Source organism: Aphelocoma coerulescens, chromosome 31 (assembly GCF_041296385.1).
Source record: "Aphelocoma coerulescens isolate FSJ_1873_10779 chromosome 31, UR_Acoe_1.0, whole genome shotgun sequence".
Taxonomy (NCBI): domain Eukaryota; kingdom Metazoa; phylum Chordata; class Aves; order Passeriformes; family Corvidae; genus Aphelocoma; species Aphelocoma coerulescens.
Window position 1 is genome coordinate 1,350,952 of NC_091044.1, and position 19,137 is coordinate 1,370,088.

General features: G+C 68.7%; 4 protein-coding genes across 4 annotated transcripts in view; 2 read left to right on the top strand and 2 right to left on the bottom strand.

Annotated features, from left to right (window-relative positions):
- The first annotated feature begins 564 nt into the window (after nucleotides 1-564).
- LOC138100425 (tyrosine-protein phosphatase non-receptor type 18-like) lies at nucleotides 565-1,788 on the top strand. Its single transcript, XM_068998268.1, has 5 exons — nucleotides 565-657; nucleotides 939-994; nucleotides 1,078-1,289; nucleotides 1,380-1,466; nucleotides 1,584-1,788. The coding sequence occupies exons 1-5, from the start codon at nucleotides 607-609 to the stop codon at nucleotides 1,649-1,651; spliced, it is 474 nt and encodes a 157-aa protein (XP_068854369.1). The 5' UTR covers nucleotides 565-606; the 3' UTR covers nucleotides 1,652-1,788.
- On the bottom strand, nucleotides 1,741-8,292 carry IMP4 (IMP U3 small nucleolar ribonucleoprotein 4). Its single transcript, XM_068998266.1, has 9 exons — nucleotides 8,235-8,292; nucleotides 5,986-6,094; nucleotides 5,162-5,245; nucleotides 4,548-4,657; nucleotides 3,403-3,535; nucleotides 3,059-3,213; nucleotides 2,279-2,373; nucleotides 2,120-2,190; nucleotides 1,741-2,039 (listed from the first exon to the last, which is right to left on the bottom strand). Exons 1-9 carry the CDS (start codon nucleotides 8,235-8,237, stop codon nucleotides 1,927-1,929), a joined length of 873 nt encoding a protein of 290 aa, XP_068854367.1. The 5' UTR covers nucleotides 8,238-8,292; the 3' UTR covers nucleotides 1,741-1,926.
- An 83-nt stretch (nucleotides 8,293-8,375) lies between these two features.
- On the top strand, nucleotides 8,376-13,611 carry CCDC115 (coiled-coil domain containing 115). Its single transcript, XM_068998267.1, has 6 exons — nucleotides 8,376-8,526; nucleotides 9,320-9,420; nucleotides 11,440-11,543; nucleotides 12,582-12,673; nucleotides 12,887-13,033; nucleotides 13,240-13,611. Exons 1-6 carry the CDS (start codon nucleotides 8,376-8,378, stop codon nucleotides 13,392-13,394), a joined length of 750 nt encoding a protein of 249 aa, XP_068854368.1. The 3' UTR covers nucleotides 13,395-13,611.
- Nucleotides 13,612-13,795: 184 nt separating this feature from the next.
- The window catches only part of UBA1 (ubiquitin like modifier activating enzyme 1), a 78,762-nt gene continuing 73,420 nt past the window's right edge, over nucleotides 13,796-19,137 (bottom strand). The window contains exons 23-26 of the mRNA XM_068998264.1: nucleotides 18,742-18,933; nucleotides 17,806-17,907; nucleotides 17,578-17,678; nucleotides 13,796-13,955 (exon numbers count right to left, since the gene is read on the bottom strand). Coding sequence (XP_068854365.1) covers nucleotides 13,820-13,955; nucleotides 17,578-17,678; nucleotides 17,806-17,907; nucleotides 18,742-18,933 — 531 coding nt within the window. The 3' untranslated portion in view covers nucleotides 13,796-13,819. The remainder of the gene's footprint in view (nucleotides 13,956-17,577; nucleotides 17,679-17,805; nucleotides 17,908-18,741; nucleotides 18,934-19,137) is intronic.

The following is a 19,137-nucleotide window of genomic DNA, read 5'->3' on the forward strand; positions in this document are numbered from 1 at the left end:
CCCCAAAGAGCTTTAGGGGACCCCAGAGGTTCTATAGGCACCCCCAAAGGGCTTTAGGGGCCCCCAGAGGTTCTATAGGCACCCCCAGCACAGCTTTAGGGGACCCCAGAGGTTCTATAGGCACCCCCAAAGAGGTTTAGGGGGCCCCAGAGGTTCTATAGGCACCCCCAAACAGCTTTAGGGGACTCCAGAGGTTCTATAGGCACCCCCAAACAGCTTTAGGGGCCCCACGCAGCACCGCAGAGGCTGCAGGGTCCATAAGGAGCCGCACAATCTCCACAGCGGCCCCGGGGGGGGCTTCCCCGAGGCTCTATAGGGTCTGTAAAGCCCCCCCAGGGGGGCATTAGGGACCCCAAGAAGCCCCGCAGAGCCCCTAAACCGTCTCTGCAGATGCTGTAGTGTCCATAGGGCCCCCCAGGCTCCCACAGGACCCCCTCCCAAAAGTGCCACAAGGACTCCCCTGGGGGAGCTTCAGGCCCTCCCCCCCCACCTCGGGTGCAGCCCAGGGGCACGGCTCCAGCCGGGGGCGGGGCCTGGGGGGGACTGAAAAGCCCCCAGGTCCCCTCCGTGCCCCGCACACCTGAGAGACCCCCCCCCCCATCCCCGATGGCTCCTCCACCGCCCCCCGGCCACCTGAGCCTGGCCCGCGGGGTGCAGGTGAGAGGGAGCCCGGGGGGGGCCCGGGGGGTGCGGCCGGGAGCTCAGGGGGCCGCGGGCATCCGGGGCGGGGTGGGGGCACGAGGGCGGCCGCGACACTTCCTGGCCCCGGAAAGGGGAAGTGAGAGCAGGGACCCGGCTGGCCTTGGGGGTGGGGGGGGGACGGACACCCCAAGAGATCGGAGGGGGTTCCTGAGAGGTCCGGGGGACGCGGCAGCTCCGGCAGCCCCCATTTGGAGGGGGGGGGGGGGCCCGCAGGTGACCTCCCCCTGCCTCCCCAGCCGCACCTGTACCAGGACGCCGTGGCCCGCCGGGCCTTGCGGCCCACCTTGCTCAGGTGAGTGCTGGGGGCCGCGGCGCTCCTGGGGACGGGTGGGAGGGGCGGGGTCCCTTCCCTGGCGGTGCCCGCCCTGTGCCCAGGAGCGTCTCGGTGCCGGCCGAGCCCCCCGCGCCCCCCGCCATGGAGGCCACCTACGCCGTGGTCAACAAGCCCCGCCGGGGGGGCGGGGCCGCGGGACGAGGCCCCTCCCCCTTGGACCGAGACCACCCCCCCTTCGCACGAGACCCCGCCCCCTCGGGCACGTGCTCGCTCCCGGGCAGCCCCGTGCGCCGCCCCTCCCCCAGCCCGGCAGGTGAGTGGGGGTCTGGGGGGTGGGGGGGGGGGTCCCCAGGACAGAGGGGTCTGACCCTGATTGCCCCCCCCCTCCCCCCGCCCCCCCCAGGCTCCCCCAGACCCACTGACGGCGCCTACGAGGTCGTGACGCCCCCCGCAGACCCCCCCGCAGACCCCGGCAGCGGCCCCTGCCTCGGTGAGCATGGGGGGGGGTCCCCGGTGTCCCGGGGGGGGAGGGAGGGGTCAGAGGATGGACAGCAGTGTCCGGCCCTGCCTCACTGACCCCCTGCCCTCCTCTCCCCTCCCCCGCCAGGGTTTAACTTCCGCATCGGGAAGCCCAAGGGCCCGCGGGACCCCCCGGCCGAGTGGTCCCGGGTGTGAGGGGGGGGCCGGATCCCGGGGTCCCCCCCCCCTCACCTCCGCAGAGGAGGGGCCACAGCAGAGCCCGGCCGGTCCTTACAGAGCCCGACTTCGAGAAAAACCATTTATTGTGACCAATAAAAACCCATTCCCAGAGACCCAGCCGTGCCCGGGGCAGCCCTGGGTGTTCCGAGGGGGCTCAGCTGCCGAGGTGCTCTCAGCTCTCCAGGTGGATCCCACCTGCCCGGGGGGGTCCCGCGGGGGTTCTCCAGGTGCTCGGGAGGGTCCCGGGGGGCTCAGGTGGCGCTGAGCAGGCGGCGCTTGGGGGCCGTGGCCGTGTACGGGTGCCAGCGCCACTCCACGTCGGCCGCGTCCCCCTGCTCCAGGGTCCCCAGGCGGATCAGGTAGGCTGGGGGGGACACGGGAGGGGGGTTGGGGACACTTGGGGACACAGAGGGACCCTCTCAGGGGACAGTAGGGGACACTCACGCCGCAGCTGGAAGCGGGGTCCCACCTCCTCCAGCTCCACCGTCCGGCCCCGGCGCTTGTACACGTGGTTCCTGTGGGGAGGTGGGGGGGTCAGAGGGGCCCGGGAGAGGGAGGGGGGGGTCTGTCCGTGTCCCCCCCCCGTCCCCACGCGACACCCACCGCACTAAAATGACGTCGTCCTCGTTGGCGAACGTCACCACGCGGCGGCTGTCGGGACGGGGGACGGGGAACAGGTGCTTCAGGATGGTCCCAACCTAAGGGGGGCAAAAGGGGGGAGGAATGGGGTCACCTCCTGTGTCCCCCCAGCGTCCCCAACTTAACGGGGACAATGGGACAGGAACGGGGTCACCCCACCCTGGGCACCTCCTGTGTCCCCCCAGTGTCCCCAACCTAAGGGGGGCAATGGGACAGGAATAGGGTCACCCCACCCTGGGCTTTCCCCCCAGTGTCCCCAACCTAAGGGGGGCAAGGGGGGCAGGAACGGGGTCACCCCACCCTGGGCACCTCCTGTGTTCCCCCAGTGTCCCCAACCTCATGGGGACAGGAGAAACAGGAACGGGGTCACCCCACCTAAGGGGGGCAATGGGACAGGAACAGAGTCACCCCACCCTGGGCACCTCCTGTGTCCCCCCAGTGTCCCCAGCCTAAGGGGGGCAATGGGACAAGAATGGGGTCACCCCACCCTGGGCTTTCCCCCCAGTGTCCCCAACCTAAGGGGGGCAATGGGACAGGAATGGGGTCACCCCACCCTGGGCGTTCCCTCCAGTGTCCCCAATCTAAGGGGGGCAAAGAGGGCAGGAACAGGGCCACCCCACCCTGGGCACCTCCTGTGTCCCCCCAGTGTCCCCATTTGCTTCCCCGTGTCCCCCCAGTCGCCCCCAGACCCCTCACATCCCCCCAGGTGTGTGTCCCCCCCCCCCAGTTCCCCCCTGGCCGTACTCTTTTTCCCAGAGTGGAGTCCAGGCGCAGCAGCAGCAGATGGGGGGCGGCCAGCGGGGCCCCCCCGAGCCCCCCGACCTCCTGGCGCAGCACGGCCCCGCTCAGGGTGAAATGGGCCGTGGGGCCGTGGGGCAGGTGGGACACGGTCAGCCCGTCTGGGGGGGTGGGGCCTGCTCAGGACACACCCTCGAGCAGGCCACGCCCCTCCCATTAACCCCACCCACTCACCCCCCTAAACCCCACCCTCTACAAGGAGAGAGACCCCCACCCCAAAACCACAACCCGCAGCTTCCCACCCCCTCAGGGCCCCCTCAGGGCCCCGGCAGCCCCTCCCCCGCACTGACCGGGCCGCCCGCGGGTCTCGTGCAGCACCAGCAGGTCGGTGACCCCCGCGGCCCGGCAGGCCCCGACCAGGGCGCCCAGCTCGGCCCGGCCCCGGTTCATCCTCCGCGCCCCCGGCAGCAGCAGGCACAGCTCCTGCGGGCGGCGGGGCACCGGGCGGGCTCAGCGGGGACGTGATCGCCACGCCACGCCCCGCAGGTGTCCCCCACCTGTGCCCCGCCCCGCAGGTGTCCCCACCCGTGCCACGCCCGCAGGTGTCCCCCACCTGTGCCACACCCGTTGGTGACCCCCCAACCTGTGCCCCGCCCTGCAGGTGTCCCCCACCTGTGCCCCACCCCGCTGGTGTCCCCCCATCCATGCCATGCCCCGCTGGTGACCCCCACCTGTGCCCCACCTCGCTGTGGCCACAACCAAACCTGGCCACACCCACCCCAGAGCCCTGCCCAGCTAGGACCACACCCAAACCCGGCCACACCCACCCAGAGCCCTGCCCAGCTGTGGCCACACCCCAAACCGGCCACACCCACCCAGAGCCCCACCCAGATGCGGCCACGCCCAAACCCGGCCACACCCACCCCAGAACCCCACCCAGCTGTGGCCACACCCAAACCGGCCACACCCACCCCAGAACCCCACCCAGCTGTGGCCACACCCACCCCAGAGCCCCGCCCAGCTGTGGCCACACCCACCCCAGAGCCCCGCCCAGCTGTGGCCACACCCAAAACTGGCCACACCCACCCCAGAGTCCCACCCAGCTTGGACCACACCCAGATCTGGCCACACCCACCCCAGAGCCCCGCCCAGCTGTGGCCACACCCCAAACTGGCCACACCCACCCCAGAGCCCCACCCAGCTGTGGCCACACCCACCCAGAGCCCCCACCCAGCTGCGGCCGCACCCAAACATTGCCACACCCACCCCAGAGCCCCACCCAGATTGGGTCACACCCACCCCAGAGCCCCGCCCAGCTGTAGCCACGCCCATGGCCAGCCACACCCACCCCAGAGCCCCGCCCAGCTGTGACCACGCCCATGCCCGGCCACACCCACCCCAGAGCCCCGCCCAGCTGTGGCCACACCCATTCCCGGCCACACCCACCCCAGAGCCCCGCCCAGCTGTGGCCACGCCCATGCCCGGCCACACCCACCTTGGCGAAGAGGCGCAGGCGGGCGCTGGGGTCCCGCGAGGTTGTCACCATCACCTTGGGGGGCTCCAGCCCCGCCCACCGGTACTCGTCATCCTGGCCACCTCCCGTCTCTGGGGGCGGGGCTTTGTCAGGCCACGCCCCCTCCTGCCATGGCCACGCCCACCCGGCCACGCCCAGCCCAGGGGCAGCTGAGCCCCTCTGGGGATGTTGGGGTGATTTCAGTGACTCCGTTTTGGGGGGATTTTGGGCAATTCGTGACTCGGTTCGAGGGGAAACGGGGCACATTTGCAGCCCAGATTCGGGGTGTTGGCACAACTCAGTTTGGGGTGGGTTTAACCTTATTTGGTGAAATTGAAAACCCACACAGAATTTGGGGCAAACATGGCAAATTCAGCCCCGAAGCTGGGGCCCCTCTGGTTTTTTGAGGTCCTTTTTGGGCTGCCTCCATCCTGCTCCACGATTCCCCTCTTCCCATTTTGGGGCCCAGCTCACCCTTCAAAGGTCTCACCCGCCCCCCACCCCTGGGTTTAGGAGTTTTTGCTCCCCCTCCCTCCCCATTTGGGGGTCCCTCTCCCAACCCTCCCCACCCCCCCCAATTTGGGGGTCCCGCTCACCCCCCGGGGCATCGAAGTCGAACTCGAGCTCCTTCTGCAGTGCCAGCGCCTCGTGCCGCAGCTCGGTGGGCAGCAGCCGGTTCTCTGGGGGGAGAGGAACAGGGGGCTCAGACAGGACCCCCGACCCTCCCGATTTCAAAGACCCCAGCCCCTAAACACGGCCCCCCACCCCAAATAAACCCCTGCCCCCACAGCACCTCCAGTCTCCCCCTCGACTCCTCTTTAACACCCCCAAACACCCCCCAAATCCCCTTTAAATCCCTTTCATCCTTCCAAGCTCCCCTTAACTCCTCCAAACCCCCTTTGCTGCCCCCAAATCCTCTTTTATACTCCTGGAATCCCCCTAACACCCCCTTAACTCCTCCCAAATCTCCTTTGCTGCCCCCAAATCCTCTTTTATCTGGAACCCCTCTAACACCCCCTTAACTCCTCCCAAATCTCCTTTGCTGCCCCCAAATCCTCTTTTATCTGGAACCCCTCTAACACCCCCTTAACTCCTCCCAAATCTCCTTTGCTGCCCCCAAATCCTCTTTTACACTCCTGGAACCCCCCTAACACCCCCTTAACTCCTCCCAAATCTCCTTTGCTGCCCCCAAATCCTCTTTTACACTCCTGGAACCCCCCTAACACCCCCTTAACTCCTCCCAAATCTCCTTTGCTGCCCCCAAATCCTCTTTTATCTGGAACCCCTCTAACACCCCCTTAACTCCTCCCAAATCCTCTTTGACCCCCCCCAAACTGCTCCTGGCCCCTCTTGACCCCTTTTTCCCCCCCTCCCACCCCTCTCTCATCCCCTGCCCGGCCTTTCCGCCGTGCCCCGGTACCGTCCAGCGCCCGCCGCAGGCTCTCCCTGCGCTCCCGCTGCCGCTGCTGCTGCTGCTCCCGCGCCCGGCGCTGCAGGTACTCCCGGCGCTCCCGGGCCTGGCGCCGCAGCTGCGACACCGGGATAGAGGTGACACTGGGGCAGAGGTGGCACCAGGGCAGAGGTGACACCGGGGCAGAGGTGACACCGGGACAGGGGCGACACCGGGATAGAGGCGGCACCGGGACAGAGGTGGCACTGGGGCAGGGGTGACACCGGGGCAGGGGTGGCACCGGGGCAGGGGTGGCACCGGGACAGAGGTGACACCAGGATAAAGGCGGCACCGGGACAGAGGTGGCACCGGGGCAGAGGTGACACCGGGATAAAGGTGGCACCGGGATAAAGGTGACACCAGGGCAGAGGTGACACCGGGATAGAGGTGACACCGGGACAGGAGTGACACCGGGGCAGAGGTGGCACCGGGGCAGGGGTGACACCGGGACAGAGGTGACACCGGGACAGAGATGGTACCAGGGCAGAGGCGACACCGGGACAGAGGCGACACCGGGACAGAGGCGACACCGGGGCGGGGGTGGCACCGGGGCAGGGGTGACACCGGGGTAGAGGTGACACCGGGATAGAGGTGACACTGGGGCAGGAGGTGACACCAGGATAAAGGCGGCACCGGGACAGAGGTGGCACCGGGGCAGAGGTGACACCGGGATAAAGGTGGCACCGGGATAAAGGTGACACCAGGGCAGAGGTGACACCGGGATAGAGGTGACACCGGGACAGGAGTGACACCGGGGCAGAGGTGGCACCGGGGCAGGGGTGACACCGGGACAGAGGTGACACCGGGACAGAGATGGTACCAGGGCAGAGGCGACACCGGGACAGGAGTGACACCGGGACAGAGGTGACACCGGGGCAGGGGTGACACCGGGGCAGAGGTGACACCAGGATAGAGGTGACACCAGGACAGAGGTGACACCGGCAGGGACACACGGGAGGGGTGCGGGGAAGGACCTGGGAGATGAGAGATGGGGGACACAGTGGGGACACGGCGGGAGCGCTGAGGGGGGACTGGAGGAGGAAACGAGGGATGGAGGGGACATGGGGGGGACAGGAGATAAGGGGGGAGTGCATGAGGGGGATGTGGGGACACTGGGGAGGGGGGAAAGCGCCCTTTGTGGGGGACATGGGGAGATGAGAGGATGGGGGACACGGCGGGGACACGGCGGGAGCGCTGAGGGGGGACTGAGGGAGGCATCGAGGGATGGGGGGGCAGCAGGTAAGGGGGGGCGCATGAGGGGGACGTGGGGACACTGGGGAGGGGGCAAAGCGCCCTTTGTGGGGGACACGGGGAGATGAGAGGATGGGGGACATGGAGGGAGCGCTGAGGGGGATGCGGGGGACAGCGGTGACATGGGGGGGAGCAGCAGGTAAGGAGGGGGCGCATGAGGGGGATGTGGGGGATGTGGGGAAGGGGCAAAGCGCCCGTTGTGGGGGACATGGGGAGATGAGAGGATGGGGGACACGGCGGGGACACGGCGGGAGCGCTGAGGGGGGACTGGAGGAGGCATCGAGGGATGGAGGGGACAGGGGATAAGGAGGGGGCGCATGAGGGCGATGTGGGGACACTGGGAAGGGGGGAAAGGGCCCATTGTGGGGGACACGGAGAGATGAGAGGATGGGGACACGGCGGGAGCGCTGAGGGGGGACTGGAGGCGGCATCGAGGGATGGGGGACGCGGGGGACAGCGGTGACATGGGGGGGACAGGAGATAAGGGGGGGGGCATGAGGGCGATGTGGGGACACTGGGGAAGGAGGAAAGGGCCCTTTGTGGGGGACACGGAGAGATGAGAGGATGGGGACACGGCGGGAGCGCTGAGGGGGGACTGGAGGAGGCATCGAGGGATGGGGGGGCCATGGGGGGGGCAGCAGGTAAGGGGAGGCGCATGAGGGGGATGTGGGGACACTGGGGAGGGGGCAAAGCGCCCTTTGTGGGGGACACGGGGAGATGAGAGATGGGGGACACGGCGGGGACACGGCGGGAGCGCTGAGGGGGGACACGGCGGGAGCGAGGGATGGGGGACGCGGGGGACAGCGGTGACATGGGGGGGGACAGGGGATAAGGAGGGGGCGCATGAGGGCGATGTGGGGACACTGGGGAAGGAGGAAAGGGCCCTTTGTGGGGGACACGGAGAGATGAGAGAATGAGGGACACGAGACCCCCGCGACCCCCGCCCCAAATCCCCCCTGCCCCCTCACCATGGTCGCGGCCGCTCCGCTCCGCTCCTCGCACGCCGGCACCTCCCAGCACCGCCGCCGCCCATTGGCCGAGCGCCGACGGACCAATGGGAGCGCGCGATGCTGCCGGAAGGGGCGGGAAACGCTGCGCCCTCACCCAAGATGGCGGCCTGGTCGGCGTCACCCCGCCTCGCCGCCGGCCCTCACGCAGGCCCCGCCCACCGGTCTCTGATTGGCCGAGAGGCGCCGGGGCCGGCTGTGATTGGACGAGGCGGGGCCGGGCCTGAGGGCGCGGCGCGGGCGGCGATGGCCGGTGAGGGCGGCCCGGCGGCTCCGGGGCTGCTTGGGGGGGTCTCCGGCGGCTCCGGGGTGTTTGGGAGGGGTCTCCCGGGGCCCGAGGGAGTTTGGGGTGGTCTCAGGGGGCCCCAAGGGTGCTTGTGGGAGTTTCCGAAGGCCCGCGGGTGTTTTGATGGGGTCTTTTTGGGGGGGGGGGGGGGGCGAGGGTGTCTGGGGAGTCTCCGAGGGCCCGAGGGTGTTTTGGGGGGTCTCCGGAGGTGTTTTGGGAGGCCCGGGGGTGTTTTGGGGGTCTCCGGGGGCGTTTTGGAAGGCCCGAGGGTGTTTTGGGGGTCTCCGGGGGCGTTTTGGAAGGCCCGAGGGTGTTTTGGGGCGTCTCCGGAGGTGTTTTGGGAGGCCTGAGGGTATTTTGGGAGGTCTCCGGGGGTGTTTTGGGAGGCCCGGGGATGTTTTGGGGGTTGTCCGGGGGTGTTTTGGGAGGCCCGAGGGTGTTTTGGGGATCTCCGGGGGTGTTTTGGGAGGCCCGGGGATGTTTTTGGGGGTCTCCGGAGGTATTTTGAGAGGCCCGGGGGTGCTTTTGGGGGTCTCCGGGGGTCTTTTGGGAGGCCCCCGAGGGTGCTTTTGGGGGTGTCCGGGGCCCGGGGGTGTTTTTGGGGGTCTCCGGGGGAGTTTTGGGAGGCCTGGGGGTGCTTTTGGGGATCTCCGGGGCCCGGGGGTGTTTGGAGGACGCCGGGCCGGTCCCTGGGCGGTTTTGGGGGGTCTGGGGGCGCCCGTGGGGTCCCCCCGGGGGTCCTGAGCCGTGTCCCCCCCAGGGTCGCTGTCGCTGTCCCTGGACGCGGCCGCGCTGGAGGTGATGGAGGCGCTGGAGCTGCTGCAGCAGCGGCGGGAGCAGCTGGAGGAGCACCTGCGGCAGGTGAGGGGACAGAGCGGGGACACGGCGGGGAGACAGCGGGGACAGAGCGGGGAGACAACGGGGAAACAGGGGGGACACAGCGGGGACACAGAGGGGACAGAGCGGGGACACAATGGGGACAGAGCGGGGACACAACGGGGATGCAGAGGGGACACAATGGGGACGCAGAGGGGACACAGTGGGGACACAATGGGGACACAGCAGGGACACAATGGGGACACAGCAGGGACACAATGGGGACACCACAGTGGGGACACAGCAGGGACACAGCAGGGACACAATGGGGACACCACAGTGGGGACACAGCGGGGAGACAGCAGGGACACAATGGGGAGACAGCGGGGACACGGCGAGGACACACTGGGGACACAGTGGGGACACACTGGGGACACAACGGGGACAGAGCCGGGGACACAGCGGGGACACAACGAGGACAGAGTGGGGAAACAGCGGGGACAGAGTGGGGACACAGAAGGGACACAAGGGGGACACAGAGGGGACACAGAGGGGACACAGCGGGGACACAGTGGGGACACGGTGGGGACATGGCAGGGAAACAATGGGAACAGAATGGGGACACAACGGGGACACAATGGGGACAGAATGGGGACACAACGGGGACAGAATAGGGACACAACGGGGACACCACAGCGGGGACACAGTGGGGACACAGCAGGGACACAACAGGGACATGGCGGGGACACGGTGGAGAAACAATGGGAACACAACGGGGACACAGGGGGGACAGAATGGGGACACAGCAATGGGGACACAGTGGGGACACAGCAGTGGGGACACAATGGGGACACAGTGGGGACACAATGGGGACACAGCAATGGGGACACAATGGGGACACAGTGGGGACACAATGGGGACACAGCAATGGGGACACAATGGGGACACAGCAGTGGGGACACAATGGGGACATGGCAGGGACACGGCGGGGAAACAATGGGAACACAACGGGGACACAGTGGGGACACAATGGGGACACAATGGGGACACAGCAGTGGGGACACAATGGGGACACAGTGGGGACACAACAGGGACACGCCACCCCTCGTGGGGACACGTGTGAGGACGTGCCACCTGCCACAGGGACACACCTGGAGGGTGTCACCCACCCCAGGGAGGTGCCAACCCCACGGGGACACACAGCTGGGGACACACGGGGGTGGGGGGCACCCATCACCCACCCCCAGGACGCTCTGTGGGGACACAAAGGGACGTGCCACCACGGGGTCACGCTCTCCGTGCACGTGCCCCCCATGGCCCTCGGTGTCCCCCCAGGTGGCTGTCCCTGAGCCTGTGTCCCTCTGTCCCTTCAATGACCCTGTGTCCCTCCGTCCCCTCAATGACCCTGTGTCCCTCCAGGGCTGTCCCCAACCCCCTGAACCCCCCTGGGGTGGCTGTCCCCGTGCTGTGTCCCCAGTGTTCCTCCAGGGCTGTCCCTGACCCCCTGAATCCCCCTGGGGTGGCTGTCCCCGTGCTGTGTCCCCAATGTCCCCAGTGTCCCTCCAGGGCTGTCCCTGAACCCCCGTGGGGTGGCTGTCCCCATGCTGTGTCCCCAGTGTCCCTCCAGGGCTGTCCCTCTGTCCCCCTCAATGTCCCCACTGTCCCTCCAGGGCTGTCCCTGACCCTCTGAACCCCCCTGGGGTGGCTGTCCCCGTGCTGTGTCCCCACTGTCCCTCCAGGGCTGGCTGTCCCTGCCCCCCTGAACCCCCCTGGGGTGGCTGTCCCCGTGCTGTGTCCCCAATGTCCCCAATGTCCCTCCAGGGCTGTCCCCAACCCTCTGAACCCCCCTGGGGTGGCTGTCCCTGTGCTGTGTCCCCACTGTCCCCAATGTCCCTCCAGGGCTGTCCCTGACCCTCTGAATCCCCCTGGGGTGGCTGTCCCCGTGCTGTGTCCCCAGTGTCCCCAATGTCCCTCCAGGGCTGTCCCTGCCCCCCTGAGCCCCCCTGGGGTGGCTGTCCCCGTGCTGTGTCCCCAATGTCCCCAATGTCCCCACTGTCCCTCCAGGGCTGGCTGTCCCTGGCTCAGGCCCGTTACTCCCTGGGCTGTCACCGCGTCTCGTCCCTGCAGTACGGGGCCACCATGGTGCCCCGAGTCCGTGTGTGCCACAGGTGGGGGACAGAGGGGCACGGGGACACTGCTGGGGGGGGACAGAGGGGCACGGGGACACTGCTGGGGGGGGACAGAGGGGCACGGGGACACTGCTGGGGGGGGACAGAGGGGGACGGGGACACTGCTGGGAGGGGACAGAGGGGGATGGGGACACTGCTGGGGGGACAGGGACACTGCTGGGGGGGACATGGGGGATGGGGACACTGCTGGGGGGGACAGAGGGGGATGGGGACACTGCTGGGGGGGACATTGGGGGAGAGGGACACTGCTGGGGGGGACATTGGGGGATGGGGACACTGCTGGGGGGGACAGAGGCACTGCTGGGGGGGACATTGGGGGATGGGGACACTGCTGGGGGGGACAGGGACACTGCTGGGGGGGACAGAGGGGGATGGGGACACTGCTGGGGGGGACATTGGGGGACGGGGACACTGCTGGGAGGGGACAGAGGGGGATGGGGACACTGCTGGGGGGGACATTGGGGGTTGGGGACACTACTGGGGGGGACAGAGGGGGACGGGGACACTGCTGGGGGGGACAGAGGGGGATGGGGACACTGCTGGGGGGACATTGGGGGTTGGGGACACTACTGGGGGGGACAGAGGGGGACAGGGACACTGCTGGGGGGGACATTGGGGGACGGGGACACTGCTGGGGGGGGACATTGGGGATGGGGACACTGCTGGGGGGGACAGGGACACTGCTGGGGGGACAGAGGGGGACAGGGACACTGCTGGGGGGACATTGGGGGATGGGGACACTGCTGGGGGGGGACATTGGGGGATGGGGACACTGCTGGGGGGGGACAGGGACACAGGGAGGGACGTGAGGACATTGGGGACACTCAGCGGGGGGGACACCGAGCGGTGTCCCCAGTATTGGGAGGTGACCCAGGGGTGACACTGGTGCCCCCAATGGGGGGGGGTGGGGGGGTTTAGGGGTTCAGGGGGGTGACGGGGGGGTGCTGGGATGTCCCTGTGGTGGCACAGGGACCCCAGGGCACGCTGGTGACGCCGTCCCCACCGTGTCACCCCCAGGCAGGACCCCGAGGGACGCCCCCGCTTTGAGGAGGTGCCTGGAACAGGGGGGGACCCCGAGGACCCCGACCCCCAGCAGCGGGGGGGTGACGGTGAGGGGGGGGCTGGGTGGTCCCCGGGTCCCTTGGGGGGTCCCCAGTGGGTGCTGGGGGCAGATTGGGGGTGCTGGGGATGTCACCCCTGGGTGCTGGGGGGGAATTTGGGGTGCAGGGGGGGTCTATGGGGTGCTGGGGAGATGTTGGGGTGCTGGGGGGGTTCCTCAGTGGTTTTTGGGGGGGGGTCACTGACCTTTCTCTGTCCCCCAGGGCTGCGGCAGCGCCGGGGACCCCCGGACAAAGGGGGGGCTCCGGACAAAGGGGGAGCCCCCACCCGGCCCCCCCCGGACCCCCTGGGCTGGTTTGGGGTCCTGGTGCCCCCCAGTCTGCGTCAGGCGCAGGGCAGCTTCCAGAGGGGTGAGAACTGGGGGAAACTGGGAGCAACTGGGGAGGTCCGAAGCGAGGGTGGGGTTCCCCAAAACAACCCAGGGAGGGTCCCAAGAACGGGGGGGCAATGCCCCAAAGCTGGGGTGTCCCCAAAGAACGAGGGGGGTCCCCCAAAAGTGGGGAGGGCCTGGAGGTCGTGACCCCTGCGACCTCCTTGGTGTCCCCGTTGTCGCCAGGGGTGACGCTGGCCGTGGAGGTGGCCGAGCTCCAGGCCACCGTGGAAGCCGCGGCCACGCGGGTACCGGCAACTCCTGCGGCAGAAACGTCACCGAGCCGGGGACAGCGGGGACAGCGAGAGCCCCCCGAGAACCGCTGGGGACACCGAGGGTGAGGCGGCGACCGCCTGACACGAGCGCCGAGGACGCGTCCGCGGGTGACGCCACCGGGACAGGAGCGACACGGGGCTGTGCTGGCCCTCCCCAGGTGACACCGTGAGCGACACGGAGGAGCCCCAGCACGGCCTGCGGGTCACCCCGAGCCCCGCACGTCCCCTCCCCGAAATCCCCAATAAAACCACGCCGCCATCGCGGCGCTCCTTCCTCACCGCCGTCACGTGCCGGCCGTGCCACGTGACTCAAGCCACGCCCCCCTTTTTTTTGCCAAGGTCTATGTTTATTGGGCGGGACCCTGGCCCCGCCCCCAAACCCCGCCCTCACCCGGGGGGCGGGGCCGACACGACAACGACTATTGGTTGGGGGTGGAAAGGGGGCGGGGCGTGACGAGAGAGGGGGGCGTGGCGGGGCCGGCGGGCGCCCCCTAGCGGATGGTGTAGCGCACGTAGGGCACCTCGATGTCGGCGTCGGTGTCGTCGTTGCAGCACAGCTCGAACACGAGCGCCTTGACGTGGCGGCCCAGCTTCTTCTTGGACACCCGCGTGACGATCTCCGTCATCCTGAGGGCGCGTGGGAGGGGGGACACGCGTTGGGATACGGGGGCACGGGTGGGGGGCACGGGGATAGGGGGGGCACGGGGATAGGGGGGGCACGCGTTGGGACATGGGGCATGGGTGGGGGGCACGCGCTGGGACATGCGGTATGGGTGGGGGGCACGCGGTGGGGCACGGGGGCACGGGTGGGGGGCACGGGGATAGGGAGCACGGGGATAGGGGGGACACGTGTTGGGACACAGGGGCACGGGTGGGGGGCACGGGTGGGGGGCACAGCGATAGGGGGGCACGGGGATAGGGGGGCACGGGGATAGGGGGGCACGCGCTGGGACACGGGGCATGGGTGGGGGGCACAGGGATAGGGGGGCACGCGTTGGGACACGGGGCACGGGGGATAGGGGGGCACGGGGATAGGGGGGCACGCGCTGGGACATGGGGCACGGGGGGGGGCACGCACTGGGACACGGGGCACGGGGGGGGCACGGGGATAGGGGGGCACGCGCTGGGACATGGGGCACGGGGGGGGCACGGGGATAGGGGGGCACGCGCTGGGACATGGGGCACGGGGGGGGCACGGGGATAGGGGGGCACGCGCTGGGACATGGGGCACGGGGGGGGCACGCACTGGGACACGGGGCACGGGGGGGGCACGCGGTGGGACACGGGGGCACGGGTGGGGGGCACGGGGATAGGGGGGCACACGTTGGGACACGGAGGCACGGGTGGGGGGCACGCGCTGGGACATGTGGTATGGGTGGGGGGCACGGGGATAGGGGGGCATGGCGGGGGTGGGGGGTAGGATCTCCGTCATCGTGTGGGGATGAGGGACATGGGGGACATGGCTGGGACACGTGGCACGGGTGGGGGGCACGGGGATAGGGGGCACGGGGATAGGGGGGACACGCATTGGGACACGTGGCACGGGTGGGGGGCACGGGGATAGGGGGCGCGGGGATAGGGGGGACACGCATTGGGACACGGGGCACGGGGGGGGGCACGCGCTGGGACATGTGGCACGGGTGCGGGGCACGGGGATAGGGGGCACGGGGATAGGGGGCATGGCGGGGGTGGGGATGGGGGGTAGGATCTCCGTCATCGTGTGGGGATGGGGGACATGGGGGGCACGCGCCGGGACGTGGGGCACGGGTGGGGGCCACGGGGATAGGGGACACAGGGATAGGGGACACGATGGGGGTGGGATGGGGGGTAGGATCTCCGTCATCGTGCGGGACCGGTGGGGGACATGGAGGGACGTGGGACAGTCTCTGACATCCTGAGGGGACAGTCGGGGATGTGGAGGGACATGGCAGGACATGGGACAGTCTCTGTCATCGTGTAGGGGACGTGGAGGGACATGGAGGGACATGGGACAGTCTCTGACATCCTGAGGGGACAGTGGGGGACGTGGAAGGACATGGCAGGGACATGGAGGGACATGGGACAGTCTCTGTCATCCCGAGGGGATGGTGGGGGATGTGGAGGGACGTGGAGGGACATGGCAGGGACATGGAGGGATGTGGAGGGACATGGGACAGTCTCTGACATCCTGAGGGGACAGTGGGGGACGTGGAAGGACATGGCAGGGACATGGAGGGACATGGGACAGTCTCTGTCATCGTGAGGGGACAGTCGGGGACAGTGGGGGACATGGAGGGACATGGCAGGGACATGGAGGGATGTGGAGGGACATGGGACAGTCTCTGACATCCTGAGGGGACGTGGAGGGACATGGCAGGGACATGGGACGCTCTGCTCGTGACACTCTGTGAGGGGACAGTGGGGGACATGGAGGGACGTGGGACAGTCTCTGTCATCGTGTGGGGACAGTGGGGGACGTGGAGGGACGTGGGACAGTCTCTGTCATCGTGTGGGGACAGTGGGGGACACGGCAGGGACGTGGGATACTCCGTTATCGTGAGGGGATGGTGGGGGACATGGAGGGACATGGCAGGGACATGGAGGGACATGAGACTGTGTCATTGTGTGGGGGCCGGTGAGGGACGTGGAGGGACGTGGGACAGTGTCTGTCATCCTGAGGGGACAGTCGGGGACATGGAGGGACATGGGACAGTCTCTGTCATCGTGAGGGGACGTGGAGGGACGTAGGACAGTCTCTGTCATCCTGGGCAGGGGAACAAGGTGGGATGTGACAGGGACACGAAGCTGGGACGTGGCAGGGACACGAAGCTGGGACGTGGCAGGGACACAAGGCCAGGATGTGACAGGGACACGAGGCCGGGATGGGACAGGGACACGAGGCCGGGATGGGATAAGGACACGAGGCCGGGATGGGACAGGGACACGAGGCTGGGATGGGACAGGGACACGAGGCCGGGATGGGACAGGGACACAAGGCTGGGATGGGACAGGGACACGAGGCTGGGATGGGGCAGGGACACGAGGCCGGGATGGGACAGGGACACAAGGCTGGGATGGGGCAGGGACACGAGGCCGGGATGGGGCAGGGACACAAGGCTGGGACGTGGCAGGGATACGAGGCTGGGACAGGGACACGAGGCTGGGATGGGACAGGGACACGAGGCCGGGATGGGACAGGGACACAAGGCTGGGATGGGACAGGGACACGAGGCCGGGACGGGACAGGGACATGAGGCCGGGATGGGACAGGGACACGAGGCTGGGATGGGACAGGGACACGAGGCCGGGACGGGACAGGGACACGAGGCCGGGATGGGATAAGGACACGAGGCCGGGATGGGGCAGGGACACGAGGCCGGGACGGGACAGGCACTTGGCCCATGATCTCTGTCCATCCCAGGGTGACACAAGGAGGGGACCCAGTGACCGCCAGGCCACCCCAGCACCCAGAGGGGATGGGCACCCTGCGGGGAGGGGACGCGGCCTGGCCCTGTCCCCCCACCCCCTCCCCAGGACGCGGCCCCGCCGTGGGCTGTGTCCTTCCCCCAGACCTCCTGTCCCCCTGAGCTCCCGGCCGTGTCCCCTCCCTGCTGTCCCCAGTGTCCCTGGTGTCCCAGTGTGGCCCCAGTGTCCCCGGTGTCCCTGCTGTCCCCAGTGTCCCCAATGTCCTCACTGTCCCTGGTGTCCCCTGTATCCCCAGAGTCCCCACTGTCCCCAGTATCCCCAGTGTCCCTGCTGTTCCCACTGTCCCCAGTATCCCGGCTGTCCCCACTGTCCCCAGTGTCCCCGATGTCCCCAGTATCCCCGGTGTCCCTGCTGTTCCCAGTATCCCCAGTGTCCCTGCTGTCCCCAGTGTCCCCGCTGTCCCCAGTACCCCCGGTGGTCCCCAGTGTCCCCGCTGTCCCCAGTGTCCCCACTATCCCCACTGTCCCCGCTGTCCCCAGTGTCCCTGCTGTCCCCAGTATCCCCAGTGTCCCCGCTGTCCCCAGTATCCCCAGTGTCCCCGGTGTCCCCAGTATCCCCACTGTCCCCAGTATCCCCAGTGTCCCCGGTGTCCCCAGTATCCCCACTGTCCCCAGTGTCCCTACTATCCCCACTGTCCCCAGTATCCCCACTATCCCCACTGTCCCCACTGTCCCCAATATCCCCACTGTCCCCACTATCCCCACTGTCCCCAATATCCCCACTGTCCCCGCTGTCCCCACTATCCCCCCTGTCCCCAATATCCCCAGTATCCCCAGTGCCCTACGGTTGGTCGTGGCGCTCGCGCAGCTTCGCCGCCGGCATGAAGAAGGAGTAGAGCATGGACACGCCCTGGGACAGCATGGTGATCTCCAGCCGGTGCTCCTTCTGCGGGGACACGGGGGGGACAGCGGGGCCGTGGCGACATCGCCCACCACGGGGGCTTCCCCTTCCCCCCCCATCTCCCTGGGCTGCTCCCCAGCTCCTCCCAGTCCGTCCCAGTCCCTCCCAGTACCTTGAAGTAGGCGAGGAATTGGCGCAGGGTCATCTCCCGCCCGTCGGGCTGCAGGCCCTGCACCTCGAACCGGTCCCACAGCGTCCACTCCACCTCGTAGTACTGGGGACAGTGGGGCACGGTCAGAGCCGAGGGGGGCAGGGCCGGGGGGGGACCAAACCCCCTCTAGAACTGACCCCCAGCCCCACTGCGGCCCCAAACCCCCTTTGGAACTGACCCCCAGCCCCACTGCGGCCCCAGACGCCCTCTGGAAGCGACCCCCAGCCCCACTGCGGCCCCAAACCCCCTCTGGAAGCGACCCCCAGCCCCACTGCGGCCCCAAACCCCCTCTGGAACTGACCCCCAGCCCCACTGCGGCCCCAAACCCCCTCTGGAACCGACCCCCAGCCCCACTGCGACCCCAAACCGCCTCTGGAACTGACCCCCAGCCCCACTGCGGCCCCAAACCCCCTCTGGAAGCGACCCCCAGCCCCACTGCGGCCCCAAACCCCCTCTGGAACTGACCCCCAGCCCCACTGCGACCCCAAACCCCCTTTGGAACTGACCCCCAGCCCCACTGCGGCCCCAAACCCCTCCGGCCTCACCCCCCACCCCTCACTGACCCCAAACCCCCCTCACTGACCCCAAACCTCCTCCGGCCTCACCCCCCACCCCCTCAGTGACCCCAAACCCCCTCCAGCCTCACCCCCCACCCCTCACTGACCCCAAACCCCCCTCAGTGACCCCAAACCCCCTCCAGCCTCACCCCCCACCCCTCACTGACCCCAAACCTCCCCTCAGTGACCCCAAACCCCCCTCCAGCCTCACCCCCCACCTCCTCAGTGACCCCAAACCTCCCTCCAGCCTCACCCCCCACCCCCTCAGTGACCCCAAACCCCCCCTCACTGACCCCAAACCCCCCTCCAGGCCGTGCCCCCCACCCCACAGCGTGCCCACCTTGTTGCGGGGGCAGGCGAGGGGCTCGGAGAAGCCCACGAAGGGCAGGGCCAGGTTGAGGAAGGCGTTTTTGTAGGAACTCAGGCGCCGGTGGCCCTGCACCAGCTTGTAGAGCTCCAGGCACGCCAGGCCCACCACGGCCGCCGTGGTGGTGGCGATGGCCGGGATGATCTTCCCCGCGATCAGTTTGCTCTGGGACACCAAGGGATGGAGGCGTTTTGGGGTGAGCGGGAGACGGCCCCAAAAAAGCAGCCCGAGGGTCCTCACAGAGGCACCGGAGTCCTCGTGGGATTCACAGGGGCTCTGCGCGTGCCCCACGCACCCCACAGTCGATGTTGGACACGGCACGGGAGCCCCAGTAGCTGTGATGCCCCATAGGGAGCCCGGTAACACCCC

Bases quoted from the DNA above. Each gene is read 5' to 3' on its own strand.
- CCDC115 (XM_068998267.1), top strand. From the start codon at position 8,376: ATGGCGGCCTGGTCGGCGTCACCCCGCCTCGCCGCCGGCCCTCACGCA. The intron at 8,527-9,319 runs GTGAGGGCGGCC...TGTCCCCCCCAG, and splicing joins GGCGCGGGCGGCGATGGCCG to GGTCGCTGTCGCTGTCCCTG. The intron at 11,544-12,581 runs GTGGGGGACAGA...TGTCACCCCCAG, and splicing joins CGAGTCCGTGTGTGCCACAG to GCAGGACCCCGAGGGACGCC.
- IMP4 (XM_068998266.1), bottom strand. The intron at 5,246-5,985 runs GTACCGGGGCAC...CTCTCCCCCCAG, and splicing joins CCTGCGGCGGGCGCTGGACG to AGAACCGGCTGCTGCCCACC. The intron at 2,374-3,058 runs GTACGGCCAGGG...TGCCCCCCTTAG, and splicing joins ACTCCACTCTGGGAAAAAGA to GTTGGGACCATCCTGAAGCA.
- LOC138100425 (XM_068998268.1), top strand. From the start codon at position 607: ATGGCTCCTCCACCGCCCCCCGGCCACCTGAGCCTGGCCCGCGGGGTG. The intron at 995-1,077 runs GTGAGTGCTGGG...CCCTGTGCCCAG, and splicing joins TTGCGGCCCACCTTGCTCAG to GAGCGTCTCGGTGCCGGCCG. The intron at 1,467-1,583 runs GTGAGCATGGGG...CTCCCCCGCCAG, and splicing joins CGGCAGCGGCCCCTGCCTCG to GGTTTAACTTCCGCATCGGG.